The sequence below is a fragment of the Poecilia latipinna genome, unplaced genomic scaffold (genome assembly GCF_001443285.1).
Source record: "Poecilia latipinna isolate Pla-1442-1.1 unplaced genomic scaffold, P_latipinna-1.0 Scaffold2090, whole genome shotgun sequence".
Taxonomy (NCBI): Eukaryota; Metazoa; Chordata; class Actinopteri; order Cyprinodontiformes; family Poeciliidae; genus Poecilia; species Poecilia latipinna.
This window is the reverse complement of record NW_015114706.1, coordinates 50,455-69,991: the sequence shown is the minus strand read 5'-3', so window position 1 is coordinate 69,991 and position 19,537 is coordinate 50,455. Positions and strand designations below refer to the sequence as shown.

Sequence of the window (19,537 nt, the reverse complement as noted above, 5' to 3'; positions counted from 1 at the left end):
TAAAATCCAAACATATACAAATATGTTTGGATTTTATGGTTGCTTATCTTATTTAGTAGCATTTTGTTATATAATCTCATGCATTTGCATGTAAATGTTTATTAATATTGTCTCATTTCTAACAATAAACTTGAGCCATGAGCTTAACTGAATTACAGAAATAAAATATATTTTTGAAGATGCTCTCATTCATTGAATGAGTCGACAAATTAAACTTTCACGTCTTGACATTTAACACTATAACAGGAGCTCTCTAAGATTTAAAGCACAGCAACAAGATGATGATCATAAAGTTTTTTCTGTTTGCTCTCTTTTGATTCAGGAGAAACATAATTCTTCAAACACTAAATATAAACATTTCTGACAACAGCAGCATTTTTTAATTACATAAAAAAAACCCTCAAAAGGCAGTAGAGAATCTTCTTCTCTGTTCCTCAAAGTGTTTGATGGGTCAACAACTTCATCACAACTTTAACCAGGTGCCTCTGTGCCCCCTAATGGTCACTCTGGGACACTGCATTTTTGTGATCCAGGATTAGCTGAACGTGTTGGCCTAGACTGGCAAAACTAATAATTACTTTCGGTCGCCATTTTTAAAATTGCCGGTTTGATGACAGTGTTGGTTCATTCTGTATTGAGCTATGAGTTGTTTATCATATTGCTTTTGATTCGTGTAATTTTACACTGGGAACTGTTGGCTGTAATTTAAAAAAAAATTAGACTGTATTATAAAAGGGGACCTACTTCTTGAACAGGTTATTCTATACAAACAATCATCACTTTTTTGCAGAAAATAACTATTAGATGATATTTTACTCTGTTCAGTTCTGCCTATGAACTGTTTTAGGGTTTCTGTCACTTTAAATCTAAATAAGCTGCTGCTTATTCAACGTTTACACTCGCATGCAAAAATGGCTGCAAACTGATGCGCAATCATATAACCGTACATGTCTGAAAAGCAGAAGTGGAGCCTCCTGCACAAACAAGAATGCAGCAAGTTGTTTCTGAATGGTAAGTCACCAACAAAACAGTTGTCTCTTCCAGCAGCCATTGCACAGCACATACAGCGGTAAAACCAGCTGACCAAATGTGCTGGAGCAACATTTAGGTTCCTAGGTAACTGTGCATTGTGACTTGTTGGGCAGTTTTTGAAATGGCTCACTCTCCAGACACCAAAAAACTTGAACTTATTTACAAAAAACATCTGTGTAGGGTTTTTTTTTCAAAGTTAATAAAGGTATTAGTAAATGTGCAAAATTTGAATTTTGCATGTTTTCTTTTTACTCTCCTAATCAGGAAATACAGACAGAAACTCTGAAGCTAAATCTGATGAAAATGCTAAACTGTTTTCCATATTTATGCTATTAAACTAAAAAAAAATAATAATCTTTTAACTATGAATGAAACTTAGATTTAGATGTGGACGTATTCCACGTATAAAAATAATTACTTTTGTCAGTTCTGTTGTGGTTTAGAAGTTTATAAAATAAACTCCATGTATTGCTTCCACAGCACTGAAATAGAAGATGTGTACAACTGTAACTAGAACCCGTATCTACTGCTGATTGTTTCAGTAATGTAGACCTTATTAAGTATTAAAATCAGGATTTTGACTCACAGTCGAGTCAACTTCAGCTGCCTGAAGATAAAGAGAAAAACTCAAGGAATAAAACACAAACAAGCACCTTAAATCCCCTTTAATAGCAGCACAGATCATTATAAATATGCACATCAGATATACACAAAAAATCCTCGGGGTCATGTATTCAGCTCTCAGACGCTTAAGCGTTTAAAAACCACATTTTGGCACAAATCAGTTAAATATTTACAGCGCGATTACATGTAGTTAAAAAGACGCCAGCCCTCCAAAGAGCTGCAGAGAACACGAACCAGGTTCATGTGAAGAGAGCAGACGACATTCAGAAAGACGAATTCAGAGCCTGAGAAGTTGGATGTATCCACGCAACACACACATGCTTTGGTTGTTGACAAAATGCACCAACAGGTCAAGTTTTGTTACTGCTGCCGTCAACAGCGTAAAAAAGAAGCAGAAACTGGATACATGTTTCCAAGATCTGGTCAAGTAAAAATACACACATGCATGTACAGACAAGTGATAGAAACTGCATGTTCATAAGGCCGAAGTGCTTCTCTTCTGGTTTTAAGAGTGGTTGTTGTTGATGAAAGTATTTCTTAAATAATTTTAAAAATCCACTGATGTGGATCGGAAAAGTGTAAAATGATGCCTCTGCTGTACAAACTGTGAACTACATCATTAATTGATAGCATCAGTTAAAGCAAAGCAGCTGCTAAACCTGTTATTTGTGTGTAAACAAAGAGGCTGGAGGGGGAAAAAATCCAGAACCGCACGCAGACACGGAGGCTCCCATTACAGGTTGTAAGATAGAATAAAGTTCCTTATCTTTTACACTAACTGAGACGACCCAGACGCTCTGTCTACACTGGAAACCAGCACCAGAACAGCAGCTGCTCCAGGCGTCCAAACTGGATCTGCTGTGTAATCGGAAACCTCGACAGATCAAAGTCCGGACTGCGCTTCAGGTGGCAGTGTCTGCAGCCGAATCGATAAACTCTGAAGGTTTGGTTCATGAGAACATTTCCAGTGTGAACAGAGCGTCGGCGCATCAGGAAGACAGAAAGCGAACGGAAACAGACACGGATGGATAAATGTTCCCTAAACAATGAGGACGACGTCACTTTGATCTGTGCTTACAGGAGGATCCCCGACATTCATGCTCTAAAACTCACTGACAGAAATCCAGGAGACAGAAAAGCGTTTGATCTGAGAGCAAAGATAGCACCGGTCATGCTTAAAGCCAGCTGCAGACCTCAGAGTAAACTTTCCATTAGTTTTTCAGGTTTTATTGTTTCTAGTCGGTCTCAGTTCATTAAATATTTGTTCATGATGGCATAGAGGTTTCCACTTTAAAGGCTTTACTTCCTCATTATTGATTGAACCAAACTCGTTAAGTGATCTTATATTGATTCTAATGTATTCTGTATGTATTTTTATAATCTAAGAGAAATACAAGACATAACATGAACATGAATAACTAAAATATCTCTAGTGATGGAAAAGAAGCAGGTTTATATTTTGTATATTTGTAGTCGGAGAACAACTAGTGCTGCTGAATCACTTCAAAACTTTTTCTACCTTTAATATGACATCTAACCTGTATAATTTAACAAAAAAGAACAAATCTATTAGAGGGGAAAATGTGGGACAAGTATGCAAATCCCTCAAGACAAATATTTTATGCACCTCTGGATTCAATTTTAACATTTTGTTTTCTTAAATGCACCAAAAAAAAAAAAAAGAAAACGTAAATCTGAGGAACCTGAGTGAAGTTCAGTTCCCTAAGATCATCTGTATTTTTAGAGAAACTACACACACATACGCACACACACACAAACGCGCTACGGTTTGCACTAACATTACCAAAACTGGATATTTTTTAAAAATCGATACAAAGATAGATTGGAAAATGACCAGTGAGGCTGACATGGTGGTGGCGGTATTATGATCTGGGGTTTCCTTTTCTTAGATGAAACTGTTGCTTTTATTGATGTGGAAGAAACTATGAGCAAACCTTAAAGTGTCTGCGAACCAAATCACAGAATTTATCGCAGCGTTTATCATGAAAAATATTTAATCGTAAGAATTTTGATTTACGTTTATCCCAATAAGTTAAGATAGTTTTTAAAAAACTGGCTGTATTATCAGATTTGCTGTTTCTTTTACTGTTTTCTTCATTGTTTGTTCCATGAAAGCATCAATAAATATAATTAAACATGATCAAATCTGCTGCAGGACATTTATGTGGCTAAAATCCTAAAGAAATTTATTTCGTTATCACAATAGTATCACTGTGATCACATTTTAAGTCGAGTCAAATCAAAGCCAAGAAGAGGGAGGCTGTTAGATTAGCATTAAGCACAACAATAAACTCAGTCAATACATTATTTATCAAAGTATTAGCTTAAGGTTCTGCACATATTTATGCAACCAGGTTAATTTATAGTTGTACAGGATGAATGTCACATTGAAGTTGGAAAAACTTTTACCATATTTTTTATAATTAAAATTGTTGTCATAGTAATAAAGGCCAATGAGAAGAAAAATAACTTTTGTTACTACAATTAATTAATCTTTAAAGCTTAGAGTAAAAATGCAGCTTGGTCCATTTTTATTCTTCTCTAATGGAAAAGAATAAAACTTTATAAATCTCCACTTGGAGAAGAACACGAGCTCATCGTTTTATGATTCCTCGTTTCCGGTCAGACTACAAAACAAGCGCGACAAAAAGCGTTTTTCAGTTTCTGCGTTTGACTAAATCCTACTTTGGATAAAACAGAGATTACAAATGTTTTGTAATCACTAGTCGTTTCAAAAGGCGTTCAAAAACATCGTTATTCGAGACTGACAACATTTTAAAAAAATGTTTTGAGGGTTTTTGCTCCAAACCAGCAACGGGTGAGAAACTGGATGGACTGAAATGAACTAAACTTTTGGAAAGAAACGCAAGTCGGAGGTTGAGTTAAATGTTTGCTGAAGTTTCTTTGTGGATCGAATTAATGGAAAATTCACCCCACGTCCTATTTACATTTACACTGCAGAGGAAGAGGAGGCCTCAGCTCATCTTCTCCAGGTAGGCAGACAGTAAAAGTCCCGGAGGAAGAAACTCGTCTTGTTTGTTCGTCACTTCAGTCTGACGTGAGCCGTTATAGTTGATGCCTGTTGGCGCAAAACAGTTTCACCATCCGAACGTGACCGAAACATATCGAGCTTCTATACAAACAGAAAAGTTTAAAAAACACAGTCCTAGATTTGTTTGTTTGTTTCAAATAAGAATAAAAAATGAGTATAATAATCTGTCCACTCACTTGCAGAGACGAGGTCCATGTACTGGCAGATGGCATGAAGAAGCAGCCTCTCAAAACTGGTTCACACAGAAAAACATTAGAATTTACATTAAATTCAAAGTTTTTCCTCACCTAATTTATAGTAAAGTATTTTAACATTTCTGACAGCACTGTGCCTCATTAGGATGACAAAAAACATGGAGATTTTTTAACATATGTAGGAAAATTCCCTTTTATTTTACTCTCTGCAACAAAATATTCAACTTAGTCTCGCTGATTACTGACATTTTCTTTTACCAATTTTTCCATCTAATATAAACGAAGTACACAAATAAAGTTAAAGTCCATATTTATGGGTATTTTAGCTGAATTATTTAAGTAGCGCTCATGTCCTAAAAGTGGCAAGTAAGCTGCAGTTGTCTGGTTTTGATACTTTAAAATCACAAATATTTTCTTATAAGCTGTTTTTTTTTCCTGATGGATTTAATTTGCTATTGATTTTCAAAGCTGTGTTGAAGTTTCTGTGTGATACCAGCATATTGGAAATTTAAGTTGAAGTAGATCATAAGATCAGTGGCAGCTTTACGCCAAAACCTGTCGAAAAAATTTAAAGTAAAAGAAAACTCACAGATCAGAGCAGATAACTGCAGTTTTTAATTTAAACAAGGTAACAGCTGAATGAAGCTCAGTTCTTTCTCAAGCTTTTGCTGAATTTTAATAATTTCTTTAGAATCAGGAAGAGCTCCCACTGAACAATAGTGCCTCCTAGTAAAATAATTATTGAAGTTATACTATACCAACCATTAAAGACTTACCTTTCCAGCATCCGAACCCAGAAGACCTGCAGATATTGTGACAACAGAAAGAGGATTTCTACCTGCTGCTGAGGACGGTTGTGTAAACTGAGTGAGGTTCGGCGCTGAAGAAGCTGAGAAGGTCTTCCTCGATCACTTCCAGCATTCCCTGGAGAAAAAGGAGCAAAAGATTTGATTTTATTTACTGTCATCAAAGCTTCCAGCACTGAAATATCAGAAAATCTTGTTCTTAAAGTGACAGAGACCCTCAAACATGCAACGGTTAAATCCCACAGTGTTGTTTAGGCCAACGCTTACGTTAATACATCATTGAGCAAATAGGAATAATATTCACAAACAAAATACAAATGTTCTGTCATGTATCAAATATAAATAACTTTGGTAATTGTACCTGACCTAAAATAAGAAAAGTTTAGTTTTGTTCAACTTCAAACAGTGAGAACAAAAAAAGTTTGTATTTTTATTATTAGGTGTATAAAAATATCTGGTTTCAAGGTGTTTTACAAATGTGGGATTTTCATGCTTTATTACAGAAATATCAGGAAGTGCTTGAATATCCAGGACTTTATAAAGAAATAAAGCACTTTCCAAAACACCTAACTGAAATTCAAGCACTTTCAAGGACTTCAAGAACTCCAAAAAAAGAGATTAAATATATGTTCTGTTTTATAAAGTCATAGTGAACAAAAACATAATTTTTTTGCATTATAAAATGCAAAAACAAACATGAAGATGTAAAAACCTAAAATTAAAATTAACAGTAAATTAAGGACACTCAAGTCCAGTCCAAGAGAGCTGCTGAAACTTTTATATGCATCCCTTCTCTAAACTCATGTTTCACAATCCGACTAACAGAAAAATGTGAAAAGTGTCCGATTAAACAAAGGAAAGAAAATAAAACCACTACAACAAAACAGGAACAAATAAAATGTACCCTGATGTAGAAGCAATTCAAGTCTTAGCTAAAGAAACTGTGAACGAGTGATAAACTTCTGAAACGCGACAGCGAGGCGACGCGCACCATCGGTATCTGCTTCCGTCTCAGAGTCGCTCGGAGCCGCCGATCGATTCTGTGGAAGCACTCCTGAGCAGGAAAGGCAGGATACACTGCAGAGAGGGGAGAGTCAGGCACGCACGAAAACAAAACGCCCCAAAATAAACAACAACAAACGGAGAGACTCACCATTCCTGTGGTCTTTGAGAAGTTGATTGGCGTTTTTCCTCTTGGTTCCCTCCTGCTCCAGGAGAGAAAGCAGCCGCTCCTGCTCCTCGCCGGAGCAGTTCATGAAGTCGTTCCACGGCTACCGAAACACAAACAGATTCAAAACCAAGACGGTGAAGTTTCAAAGGAAATCACATGAACAGCAGATTCAGTTTACTCCACAATAAGGCAAGATGAGGACCTGGTGGAGCTGATTTGTGCAGCAAAACAATTTCATTTGTGCCGCTATTATTTTAAAGGTATTAACAAATGTTTCCAGAGGTCATGAAAGGTCAACCAGCCCCCCCGCCCCCGGTACCTTCTTCAAATCAGACAACATTGGTGTCAAACTTTGGAGATATTAATGAAAGCTTAAAGGTTCAACCAGTCCCCCGACTTTTACTAAATCAAAATTACCTTTAAAATTTCATTAATATCTTCAAAGAAAAAGCAGCACAAACAAAACATTTTTGCTCCACAAACGTAGTTGAGTTGATTGACACCAATTTTGTCTGATTTGAAGAAGGTGGAGGGGCTGGTTGACCTTTCATGACCTCTGGAAACTTTTCTTAATATCTCTGAAATGATAGCGGCACAAACAAAATTTTTTGCTGCACAAACGTTTGACACCATTTTTGTCTGATTTGAAGAAGGTGAGTGGTGCAAGAGTAGAACATTTTCAAAATAAAATTACTCAAATAAAAGTACAGCGCTGTAAAAGTTACTCAAGTAAATGGAATTAGTTACTACCCAACAAATATGTGCAAAATGAAACATTTCAAAAGCGCTTCTTCTCAATTTTTTAAGACATTTTAATCAGACAATTTGATATAAAGTCTGCAAAATAAAAATCCCAGTATTAGGCCTTGTCTGCTACCTTAAGAATAAAGTTTCTAAACTGTACCTCTATGTAGTTTCCGTTGGTGCAGGCCTCAGTAAAGATGGACGGGAGGGCCGGGTTGCTGCAAACCTCCAGGTCGTCTTTGGAGCATTCGTCCTTCTCCAGGAGATTGGCAAGAAAACGAGCTGCAGCCAAGAAAGCACATTATCGATTTTATAAGCTGAAACATAAATGTGCAACTTAAATGATCAGTATCAAGTTATCTGAGCTGCCTGGCTTTTTCTTAAATAATAAAACTATTCCGCACCTCTACATCTATGGAGTACCAACTCTAAAAACGTCTTTTTCAACCTTCATCTAATCTAAAGAAATGACCGGAACATACATTCAGTCGGCCTTACTGTTCTCCTGTCGGCGGAGGCTCTTTTTGCCTTTGGCGCGTGGAGTGAGTTCAGAGTTGCGGATGGCTTGATTGATGTAATGCTTCCTTTTGGCTGGAGAAACTCGCTTAGCAGGCGAGCAGGGCAGTGAGACGCATTTGCGCTCCTCTATCAGGCTGAAAACCACAACAAAATGCAACATATCCAAGTTTCTTTAAGCTGCACAAACATTTGACGAACGCATTTCCACAAAAAATAAATAAACAATAACAAAAACAATAACACAGTTAAAGCCAATAAAAAAACTGGAGAATTCAAAAAAGCTAAACATAATTACATCATCACTCACCTATGTATGTTTAAAAAGAAGTGATGAATGCATTTTTTAAAGTTATAAATTGCATTTATGCAGCAATGTAAAGTGCAATTCAAATGTATTTCCATTCCAAACAACTGAATTAGCTAAATGTTTTCTGGCTTCAATCTCTCCAGCCCAACCCACAGTTGATTACTGTCAAACATGTAGGATTAAGAAATCACATGAAGAGAGCTAAAAATAAATAAATAAAATCAAAAACCAACACAATCACAACACATAATTTGTAGAAATTCGATAACACATTAGAAGCAAAGTCACTGAGAAAGGAAACAAAACCAGTTAAGGATTTCAGACGCTCACAAACCAGGAAGTTCCTCAAGACTTAGCAATTATGCATGTAATTAGTTTGCAATAATAAATCTACTTTTTGTTTTATTATAGACTAGTCCTCATTTAGCATCTGCAAAGAAAAAACTAAAGAAATCTGCCAGGAGAGTATTTTAACATGGAAAGATAGATGAAAAGGAACAACATTTAGTTCACTCCAGTGACTGTAAAAATAATATAGCAAGTAGTATTATTAATATTTTTATCTAATGCTTTCTAATGCCTTGCATTTCTCTACCCTAGCAGTCCAAAATAACCATTTTTAACCTTTTCAAAACAAGCCAACTTCTCATTTTGATGACTATCTACTGTAAGAAATGTGTTGCAACGTTTCAAGACCCGACATATTATTTCTATATTATTCAGGTTTTAAAATAAAAGCGGGAAAAGATGGATATATTTTTCCTTCATTGGAACATTAATACTTACTGAAAAAGCACATATTTTCTAACTTAATCAGAAGAAAATAGCAAATGCAAAACATGCGTTTTAATGTTATTACATCTATAATTTAAAATATTAGTGAGCTAATGGAGAATTACATTGGAAAGTGTCAGGAGCCGCAGTTTGCAGACCCCAGTAGGCTAAAGTGGATCAGGGCAGTGAAATTTAAATCCTCTGCTTCCAGCAGCAGAATCAGATGTAGGTCAGTGGGTTTGAGTGGGGGATCCTCCCACGCCTCTGCCGAGCTTTCTGTCTGCAAGATGCCAGTTTTAGCTCCAGCCCTGCATGTTACTAATATCATAATGTTGTGTAATCTCTACCTTGTTTAGTGAAATTCATCTGAATCATTCGCCTAGCATTAACCTTTCAAGCTCATGGCCTGTTTTTGAGAAATATGGCTGAAAATAACATGCCCAAAATGAATTGAATGTATCTCAATTTTAATTGTTTTGGTATCAAAACAAAGGTAAGACCCTAGAGAATATATTACAGCTCTAAAAACCACCCTGCCTGTTACTGAGGAAAGTAAATTAATATGATACACAGCAGAAATTAGGAAAAATTATCTATTTCCGCCTAAAAAAACAGTTCAATATATTAAGATTCCTTTTAAAATACATATAAGCTAGCTTTTTAATCACAGCTACTACAACATCATTTTATTCCTTTTGCACGTATTTCTTATCTTCCGTGATGCGAAATTGGCTTGAATGATTAGTAAATTCACATTGATCATGCAGTTGTTAGATTTGGATGTAATAATGTTAATTATGATGGTTTTCTACGACAAACACACGTAAGCAATTTAGTTTGACCGTTAGCTGAAAAAGGCTAAGAAGGATAGTTAAATAAAGCGTTTAAAAATCTTTAAATCTGCACTATAAACACCAGCTACAGCGAGCTTCAAACAATAACCTGATATTCGGTCAGTTCAAACGCGTTTAAGGACGAGAAAAACACTTGAAACTTATTTTATTATAATTTAACAGGAACTATAGTTTCGGCTAATGCAAACCAGCTAATGTAAGAAGGAAATTAGCACTTACATGTAATCCTGTTCTTCATCATTTGTCAAAACGACCATTTTATTCAAGTATATCGAAAGGGGATGACGAGGCCGTAGTATATTTACAAAGAAAAGGGACAGAATATAGAAAAATAAAAAATTAAAGCAGTGAGAGCGGGTGCTAGCTTCTAGCAGCTAGCCAGTGAGGCCGACAGAGCAAAGGCAGAACGGTGTTGGGGCAGAAGGGGGCGCTGTTTATCCCACCGTACAGACATAATACAATAGAGGAAAGAAACTGAAATAAAAGATTAAAGTAAATTTATGTTTCCGCTACTCTGAAACTAATTTTTATAAATGTTTATGTATTATTATTTACTATATATATATATATATATATATATATATATATATATATATATATATATATATATATATATATATATATATATATATGCGCGAAACGGGCTTCCATAAAAAACTACTTTAAAGCTGAACATAGCTTATTTGGGGCCATGTACTCCTTTTTATATGTAATCCATTTTATATTGCATATAATAAGGAACCAAGAAGGAAACAACTGGTGCTCCTTTATATTTTATAAGTTAGAACAGCATAGAAAAAAAGAACATTTTACTACTTCAAGTTAAAAAGGTGACACATTTTCATATTTGACAAATATTTTTTGAGGTAATTTTGATTATGTTTTACAATTAATTTGAAAATTCGAATAATACATAAGACCAATAAAAAGGGTTATTAAAACATATTTCTGCCATCTTTCTGTGTAAAATAACCACAAGGAAGGCTGCTAACTTCCTGTTTATCTTCCTATTTGCATTTAAACTAAAGAGGAAGAAATGATTCAGCAGAATGAAACAGGCTTCTGAAATAAAACCATTTTTGGCATTATTTTCAATATGTGAAAGAACAGAAGAATAAACATAGTTCATTCAGAGATATATGCCAAAAATCAACATTCATGATCTGTAAAGTCTCTTGAAAAACATCAGAAAACAATTTAATTTGTTCTTAGATAAAGCAGAGATACAATAAAGTTGTCAACAAATCAAATACTTTTATTTTCTTCCAGCAGAAAACATTCGGAACAGACTTTAGTCTTTTTCCACATCATGATATGAGGATATGATTTACATCTTACAGCAGATAAATATTTCCTTCAAGTAGAAGTTTACATTCAGTGATGCCAGCCTTCACTGTGAAATTACACATTCAGCTTTATTTGATTTAACATGCAGCAGCAAAGGATAAAACAGAAGGGAAAACTGCAGAAAGAGCAGAAGGAATCAGCTCTGACAGCTTATTTTGTCTTAAATATAACAGTATTTTTAAAATGCATCACAGTGCTTCAGATATTCAGCAGGGAACTGAGCTTACTCTCCTTCAAAACTATTTTACTGATCAGGATTTTATCATTGGATTTGGACACTTTGGCATATTATCATTTATATAAATCAAAAAAGAGATGTTTGTATAACTGGAGCCTTTCTAGACTACATCACTCATAAATGTATAGCAGACAGAAAGATGATAAAAAGAAAATGTAAATAACCTCTACTTGATAGTAACTGCAAACCTTATGACTATATAAATTAACAATACATTTAAAAAAAAGACAGATGTCAAAAATGTAATTATAAAACATTAAAGAGGTAAAATCCGTGTCTTGTAATAACCTCCAACACTCACATCTATAAAATCCCCATAATAAGTAACATTTAATCTGCTACTGTTTGATTCTTTGCAGCATCTTGCATAAAGTGCTCTCTGGGAAAAAAGACATAAATAAAAGACAAAGTGACGGAAACCTGAGAAATAAACTCTGTCTTTACAGCATTCCTTCAGGACAAGCAGAACAGACCAAACAGTTACTCTCAGGCTTTTTTTTTAAACACGTATAAAGCTACAAATCGTAACGAGGTGAACAAGGCACCGCAGCCATTAAAGGAAGAACATCGTTCACTTCTGACTCCAGAGAGTTCGTGTGAACTCTGCAGCATTCAGGTGAATGAACAGGAAGTAAATATTATTCTGTCCGTCTTTGGTCCACCTTGTGTTGCGCCTCCTCACAGCGAGCTTTCCTGTGAGTTGCTGCCGACTATGAAGAGCGTAGCCGGGTCTTTGCTGGAGCTCTCCTCTCTGTGTTTCGACCGGTGAGGTTTGCTGGACTCCCCCTGAAGTCCTCCGTTGCTGCTGCCCGCCTCCGGCCCGACTTCCTCTCCCTGAGGTGATCTGCTCATGGGCACGCCGCCGCTCGTCTCCCCGTTTGAACTGACCTTTCTGGCCTTGGCCTTTTTCGGCTTGGCTTCTTTCGGATTGCCGTCGGGTGATTTGGCAGGAAGCTGTGGGGATTTCCTCAGCCGAGGTGGTGTTGGGGGTTGTTGGGGTTTGACGGCGAAAGGATTTATTCTGGCGGGAAGGTTTAGCTGCGCCACGCCGTTACCGATGATCACGTCAGTCAGGCAGTCGTCATCAGTCTGCTCCTTCGCAAAGTTGACAAACACCTGCAAAAATGAAGCAGGGAAACGAATGAATGAGTCCAAGGTTACGTTTTTTTTAATTAAATTAAAAGTTAAAATTTTCTCTCTTCATCCAAGAATGCAGTTGTTAAAAACACCATGGAAATGTTGGATTCCTGCTTCACATTAAGTTCATTTTACCAAGCATTAGTTGATATTGGTTGATTTATGGACAGCATGTTGATCATCATTTGCTACAGCAGCGCTCTCAAACCTTTAGCAACAAAATTTCTGTTTTCAGAGTAGCGAAGGCCTTCACTTCTCCTGCATCCTCTTCCTCACCTGATCCAGGGTGGTCTGCGAGACGGAGAAGTCCACGACGCCGAGCTCCTCGTAGTTGTTGGCCAGAAGGTCAAAGACGCGGGCCAGGCAGCAGGCGTGCGATGGCAGCTGGTACTGCAGGATGCTCTGGTGTCGCTCCTTCAGCTCGATGACGGGAAACGACGTCCTCATGTAGGCGTCAATGGGACAAGACTCGGCGTCCGGTTTGGTGTCCGCCAGACGGAGAATGATGGTGTATCCGTCTCCGAATCTGGACACAGGATGGAAGAAGATCAAATTTAAATGTCTTCCTCCATGTATTGAATCTTTCTTTAACACCAAACAAAGATAAATGAGAAGGTTTGCTGCTGCAGTCCTTAAAAATCACCAAAAGTCACTCATTCACCTGAATAACATTCTGATCAATAGAATCCTGACAAAACTTTTTTTATCCGATATGTTTATGAAAAATTTAGCCAAAAACAAAATCTTATCTGCTCGCTTTTGTCCTCAAATTGCTGTTAAATCTGCAGTGTCTAATTTAAATATTGCTGCTTATCAAAACAGGGCTGTGAAGGTTTTGGTTGGCTCTAGGTTTTTCCAAATTAAATCTTAAACAGGGATTTGACTTCATTCTGCACAGAAGAGTAAAACTGTATTCAAGTAAGAGCAGCACTGCTTCAAAATGTAACCAAAGTAAAATTACTCCAGAGTGAAAAAAGTATTTGGTAAAAAGGTTTCACAGGTACTGATTAATCATAAAGTCTGATTTAATATTTTAAAAAGTAATCAGACAGACAAAAATATAAAGTTTTTGGTTCTGGTATTTTAAAAATTCAGACAGATGGAAGTTTTCCAAGTTTATGTTTTGCAACATAAAACTTGAACCGATGCTCACAGTTTACTCTTTCTGCTTGATCTAAAAAACTGACACAACAGGCTCAGCAGACAGAAAATAACAGAAGAACTACATATGCTGTTTTTGTGCAATTTGCATTATTTTTCTTTTTTGCTTATATAAATACAACCTCTCACTACAAAGACTGAAAGAGCGAAAATATTGGAGAATAAGATATTGAAAAAAAAATGTCTCAGAGAACTTTTATAAACTTAAGATTGTATTTTAAGTTTTTTATATATGTGTGTATTGCTGTGTTGTGTGTGGCTACCGGTTCTTGAGGTGCTGCACGGATCCCAGACACTGAAATCTGCCGTTCACCATGATGGCCATCCTGGTGCAAAGAGCCTCACACTCCTCCATGCTAACGACAGGCAGAGAAACGACCTTTGATTATAAATACACATTTGTAAAAAAAGAACCAAAAAAAGAAAAAGTGTTTTTTGTTGTCAAAAAACACTTTAGCAAGTGTTTTATTACCGTAATTTATTCATAGATATATCAAAACAGATTGTATGTGTTTGTGTTGCCAAGCAGATGCTAATTAATGCAAGTACAAATTGTCAATGCAAGTATTGAATATAATATATAGATAGAAATCACTAAGTATTTAAAATGTAAATCTGCCATAATGGAGACCAATATGGTGACAAATTGCTTTCATTATGATCCCTGAGAGCAACAACAGGAGGCTTCTGGCTCTGCTCTTTATTGTAACTTCGATACTCACCTGAAAAAAAATATTATAAAAATAATTATGTTGCAAAGAATATAAACGATTATTTTAATGAACAAGGAGGGAAACTGAAGTTATTCTCAAGCAGTCCCACTCCGGTTCCCCCCCACTCCGGTTCGCCCCCACTCCGGTTCCCCCCCACTCCGGTTCGCCCTCACTCCGGTTCGCCCCCACTCCGGTTCGCCCCCACTCCGCTTCCCCCCCGCTCCGGTTCGCCCCCGCTCCGGTTCCCCCCCGCTCCGGTTCGCCCCCGCTCCGGTTCGCCCCCACTCCGGTTCGCCCCCACTCCGGTTCGCCCCCGCTCCGTTTTGGGTGTTGTACCTGTGAGACGTGAGGACGACGGCTCTGCCTTCTTTCGTGACACTCAGGATGCAGTTCCACAAAAATCTTTTGGCCTTTGGGTCCATCCCAGTGGTGGGCTCATCCTGCCAGCACAGAGAGAGAACTGTAATAAAAATGTAGATAAAACCAAAGCAGAGCCTCTCCTGCGTCTGCTTTGCTTCTGTACCAGGAATATAACAGGAGGCGCTCCGATCAGGGAGATGGCCGTGGAAAGTTTCCTCTTGTTGCCTCCGCTGTATCCTCCAGCCTCCATCCCTGCGTACTGGGTCAACCCCAGCTTCTTCACCCCCCACTGCGCCACCTACAGGCCAGAGAGGAAACGTCAGGAACAGAAAACTTAAAACTTTTCAACCTGAACTTCAAGGTAAAACTGTTTTTTTGTTGTTGTTTTTTTCTGGTTCGGTTACTTTGCCAACAGAATCCTCTGGAACCCCCCTGAGCCGAGCGTAGAGCTCCAGATGCTCCCAACCCGTCAGCAGGTCACTGATGGCATCAAACTGCGGACAGTAGCCCATCAGCTGGTGGACGCGCTCCGTCTCCGTCTGCACACTGAGAAACGGACAAACAGCGTCTTAACAAATAAAGGTCCCGCTGATGGCGAAGGCTTCCCAGCCGGGGAGGTTCTGCACCTGTGCTGGTTGAGGAAAGCCTCTCCGTGTGTGACAGGTGTGTCTCCAGTCAGCATGCGAAACGTGGATGTCTTCCCTGCTCCGTTCACGCCAAGCAGGCCGAAACACTGAGGGGGAGACACAAAACGAAGTGGTGTCACATTAATCCAGTCGACCAGCTGGAACTGAGTGTCTAACAAAGAGTAAGTGTCCATAATCTCATGGTTCAGGAACATTATTCAGTAAACAACCGGTTCACATTTCATATTCATACTGCTGCACAGTTTTAACCCAATAACGAGCTTTTCAAATGCATATACCACAAGCAGGATTTGACAAATTGTTGATTTTCTGTCTGCCTTTGATTGCAGACTCTCTTAACAGTCTGGTTTTTATCTATAAATTGAGCATCATGACGCATCAAAACTATTCATGAGACAAAAAAAAAGAAAGAAGTAAAAGATAAAAATAAAATCAAGCAATTAAATTTGTTGTTTGTTGTTATTAATTGTAGATCCAAAAAATGTAAATGATTTTCCACATTTGCTGCATTGAAATGAAGGCAACACATTTTCAATTCTGTTGATTTGAGTCACTTTCTTTAAAAACACTCGTTACATTCTGCCAAGTTTAATAAATTAACTAGAAGCTGATTTGGGTGCAGCAAAGTCAGATGTAGTTCTACTTATTATAAAAAGCTTGGCTATAAAAATACTTTGTTTTGTGCTTAAAAAATGTTTTTTTAAGAAAATTATGTTGGTAAAAGTTTTATCCTGATTTAAAAATAAATAGTTTGCACCACAAATGGCCGGTGGGTTACATTTTTGACACCCCTGGTTTTGAACCTTTAACATTATTGGGTGCGCTCTCAGGACGTCACTCTGATGGCTCCAAAGGTCAGAACTTAGCCGGGCTAAAAGGCTTTTCAATTTCCTGCCACCTGGAATAATCTGCAGAATTATTTGAAGTTATAATTTCTTTTGTTTTAAAGGACAGAGACATCAGATGACTCAGCTTCTTCCCTAATGTTTAGTTACATGGTGTCTCCTGGTTATGAATTGTCTGCATCTAGTTTTGCATTTTGGATTTGTTCCGTCTTATGCTGCTGTTATTGCCAGCTGTTTGGAAAAGGTTTTAATCTCAATTATTTTCATGGTTAAGTAAAAGATACACACATAAATACACAAACTTCACAAAATGTGGGAAAGCACAAGCGATTTTGTACGTTTCTCACCTCACTGCGGGGAATCCCGAGGCAAAGTCGATCTACAGCTGGCTTTTTTCCAGCTTTATAAACCTGAACAACAAAATAAAACACATTTATATTATTATATTCCAGACATAGGGGGCAATATTTAATAAATGAGGATTCAGGATACCTAATGGTAAATCCACAGTGCTAGCTGCTAATTTCAAGTAAATTTTCAAAGTACAGTAAACATTTCTACTAATATTTTATAATGCATTTGTTTATGTTACAAAGAAATTCCATAAGGATTTTAGATAACACTTAAAAATGCACAAATTTAACTTCCTACACTTGCTGTCGGTTGGTCATATTTCTGACAAATCCTCCGAAATCATATTTTAGGTCGCTAAAATAAATAGTTTAAGCATTTTGTACCTTGCTCAGATCAATCATGGTGAGGATATCAGTCTGGGCTTTGCCACTTTTCACTCGCTCACGTTCTCTCGCTACGTCTTCATCCTCTGGACCAAGAGGAGGAAGCTGAGGATCGTTCCACCACGGCCTGGACAAACATGTTCTAGAGTCACTGACTCGATAATAAATCAATAGCCGTCTTTAAAGCGAAACATCAGGGAAAACAGAAACTAAGTGAAATGTGTTCAAGATAAAACTTAAATCAAGCAGGGAATGGAAGATTGGGGTTTACCTGAAGTGAATGAAAAACTTGTACTGCAGGAGTATGGTGAAGATGAAGAAGATGACGCCTTCAGCTGCCATCGCAAACAGATTCTTCCCAACAAAGTCCCACTGTAGAGGGTGAAGAGTCGGTTTGCTTCCTGCAGGGGGACACAGAGGAGGAAGATCCTGACTTATGTAAACAAAAAACATTTTGTTTATTTAAACTGTCCCTCTATTATAGCACTACAGTGACAACAGGAGGCAAAAAGTAGAGCCGCTGCTTTCCCAGCTAGAGAGCTCAAGGTTTCCCCCAGAAAAGTTGCTGAGCCAGGTGGTTGGGCACCAGGGCAGTCATTTTTCTGAGTTAAAAAATGTTTAAAGTTGACAGGAAATTTGAAAATATCACTCAATAATTATGTGTTATTGAAAGATTGGAGAATAAATATCTAACCCTGTAGTTAGTTAACTAAATGATCCACATTAAGGTTTTAAGTTAGCCAACTAGCTAGCCACATAAAGCCTTATACAGGCCTTATTTTGCACATTGTTAAACCGATACTTTAGTTTCAGTTACATTAACTCTTTCTTGGTGAACCCAAAGAAAATACAAACTCTTCAAACCCAGAAAAAAATGTCCAGGTGTGATGGCAGAATTATTCCTGATAATTACTTTTTATACCAAAGCCATAGGTATAGAAAACATTAACAGCAGACATGTTAGATGTGTTTCCAGATGAAGATAGAGATCAAAACCGTGGGTAAAACATTCGTACCCAGTCTCTGGAAGGCGTCGGCCAGGGCTTGGTTTTTAGCCATGTCGATGAGACCTCGACCCAGGCAGAAATGTGGGAAAATCAAAAACACTTTCTTTAAGATCCTGTTGACCTCGTTCAGATGCTGCAAGGACAAAATCCACACATATTAGAAACAATTAATGCTTTTAATCTACAAAGAAAAGCAGAGAAGATAAAGGTAAAACTTCAGTAACTTAAAACCTTTATGTGGTTCAGATGATTTTACCCTACATGTTCATCCAATATTTACTTTTTCCAAATGCATCTCGGTGTATTTGTGTTTTTGCACCTTATCTACAAATAACTCCAGGACGAAGGTGGCGATGCTCCCGTTGATGCCAATGAAGAGGTTGATGGAAGTCAGAACGACATAAGCCGTGCTTGGAACGGAGAAAACAAAGGATGCTGGGTACATCAGAGGAGTGATGGACCACCTGTCAAAGAGAAACAAACACTGGATTTAGACAGGTTATTAAACAGACATAATAAAACATACAGAACAACAGGCACTTTCTTTTCAGAAAGAAATGAGAAGCAAAGTTTTCTGGTAACAACTCGACGTACCCGTAGAGGAGCAGCAGGAGGATCAGAGCCGGCAGGTTGGTGTCGGACACGTAGGACTGCTGCTGAAAACTGATGAAGATCAGCACAACCATCATGGCCGGGACAGAATAGTTCAGCTGAGAAAAGGGAGGAAAATATAGGGGGAAAAAAGGGACAAACTTTTTATTTAAGCTGACCATTTGTCATTTTAATATCTACACTTGCAAGCATAATTTTAATGTCAATAAAAACTGTAAGAAAGGAGCTGAAAAATCCAAGTCTGATCACTTCAATCAGCAAAACAACATTGTTTTTATGTATATCTTTGAATGTTTTTATACACAGAAACAGCATTGAATGTTTTAAACTGTTGGTTAAAAATCAAACACGTCATTCAGCACAAATGTCTGTAATTTTGGGTTTTTAGTCATGAATTTCAATCATTACTTTTCCGATGTGAAAGGAGTATTTTAAAAAGCAAGAATTTGTCTACAGGGTTGAATTTAATAAATAAATAAAATAATCAGGATTTTTCTTGCCGATACTGATACCGATCGCCCATGAGGGCCGATCACCGATACCGATCACATAATTTCTTTTTTAAATCATAAACAGTACTGGTTACATTATGTGGAAAAAGGAACCATGAATTCACCTTAATTTAGACAAAAACT

The 19,537-nt window shown here is 37.3% G+C and overlaps 2 protein-coding genes across 3 annotated transcripts in view; both read right to left on the bottom strand.

Annotated features, from left to right (window-relative positions):
* Positions 1-1,681: 1,681 nt before the first annotated feature.
* r3hdm4 (R3H domain containing 4) lies at positions 1,682-10,521 on the bottom strand. Its single transcript, XM_015017006.1, has 8 exons — positions 10,318-10,521; positions 8,143-8,297; positions 7,805-7,926; positions 6,883-7,000; positions 6,721-6,806; positions 5,762-5,847; positions 4,906-4,961; positions 1,682-4,756 (listed from the first exon to the last, which is right to left on the bottom strand). Exons 1-8 carry the CDS (start codon positions 10,353-10,355, stop codon positions 4,653-4,655), a joined length of 765 nt encoding a protein of 254 aa, XP_014872492.1. The 5' UTR covers positions 10,356-10,521; the 3' UTR covers positions 1,682-4,652.
* A 748-nt stretch (positions 10,522-11,269) lies between these two features.
* Positions 11,270-19,537, bottom strand: part of abca7 (ATP-binding cassette, sub-family A (ABC1), member 7) — a 37,791-nt gene continuing 29,523 nt past the window's right edge. For both annotated transcript variants that reach the window (XM_015017004.1, XM_015017005.1), the window contains 14 exons: positions 18,885-19,000; positions 18,610-18,754; positions 18,300-18,423; positions 17,555-17,684; positions 17,284-17,410; positions 16,894-16,956; positions 15,681-15,787; positions 15,459-15,600; positions 15,218-15,352; positions 15,031-15,134; positions 14,245-14,337; positions 13,097-13,346; positions 12,368-12,799; positions 11,270-12,311 (listed from right to left, as the gene is read on the bottom strand). In XM_015017004.1, coding sequence (XP_014872490.1) covers positions 12,255-12,311; positions 12,368-12,799; positions 13,097-13,346; positions 14,245-14,337; positions 15,031-15,134; positions 15,218-15,352; positions 15,459-15,600; positions 15,681-15,787; positions 16,894-16,956; positions 17,284-17,410; positions 17,555-17,684; positions 18,300-18,423; positions 18,610-18,754; positions 18,885-19,000 — 2,025 coding nt within the window. In that variant the 3' untranslated portion in view covers positions 11,270-12,254. The remainder of the gene's footprint in view (positions 12,312-12,367; positions 12,800-13,096; positions 13,347-14,244; positions 14,338-15,030; positions 15,135-15,217; positions 15,353-15,458; positions 15,601-15,680; positions 15,788-16,893; positions 16,957-17,283; positions 17,411-17,554; positions 17,685-18,299; positions 18,424-18,609; positions 18,755-18,884; positions 19,001-19,537) is intronic.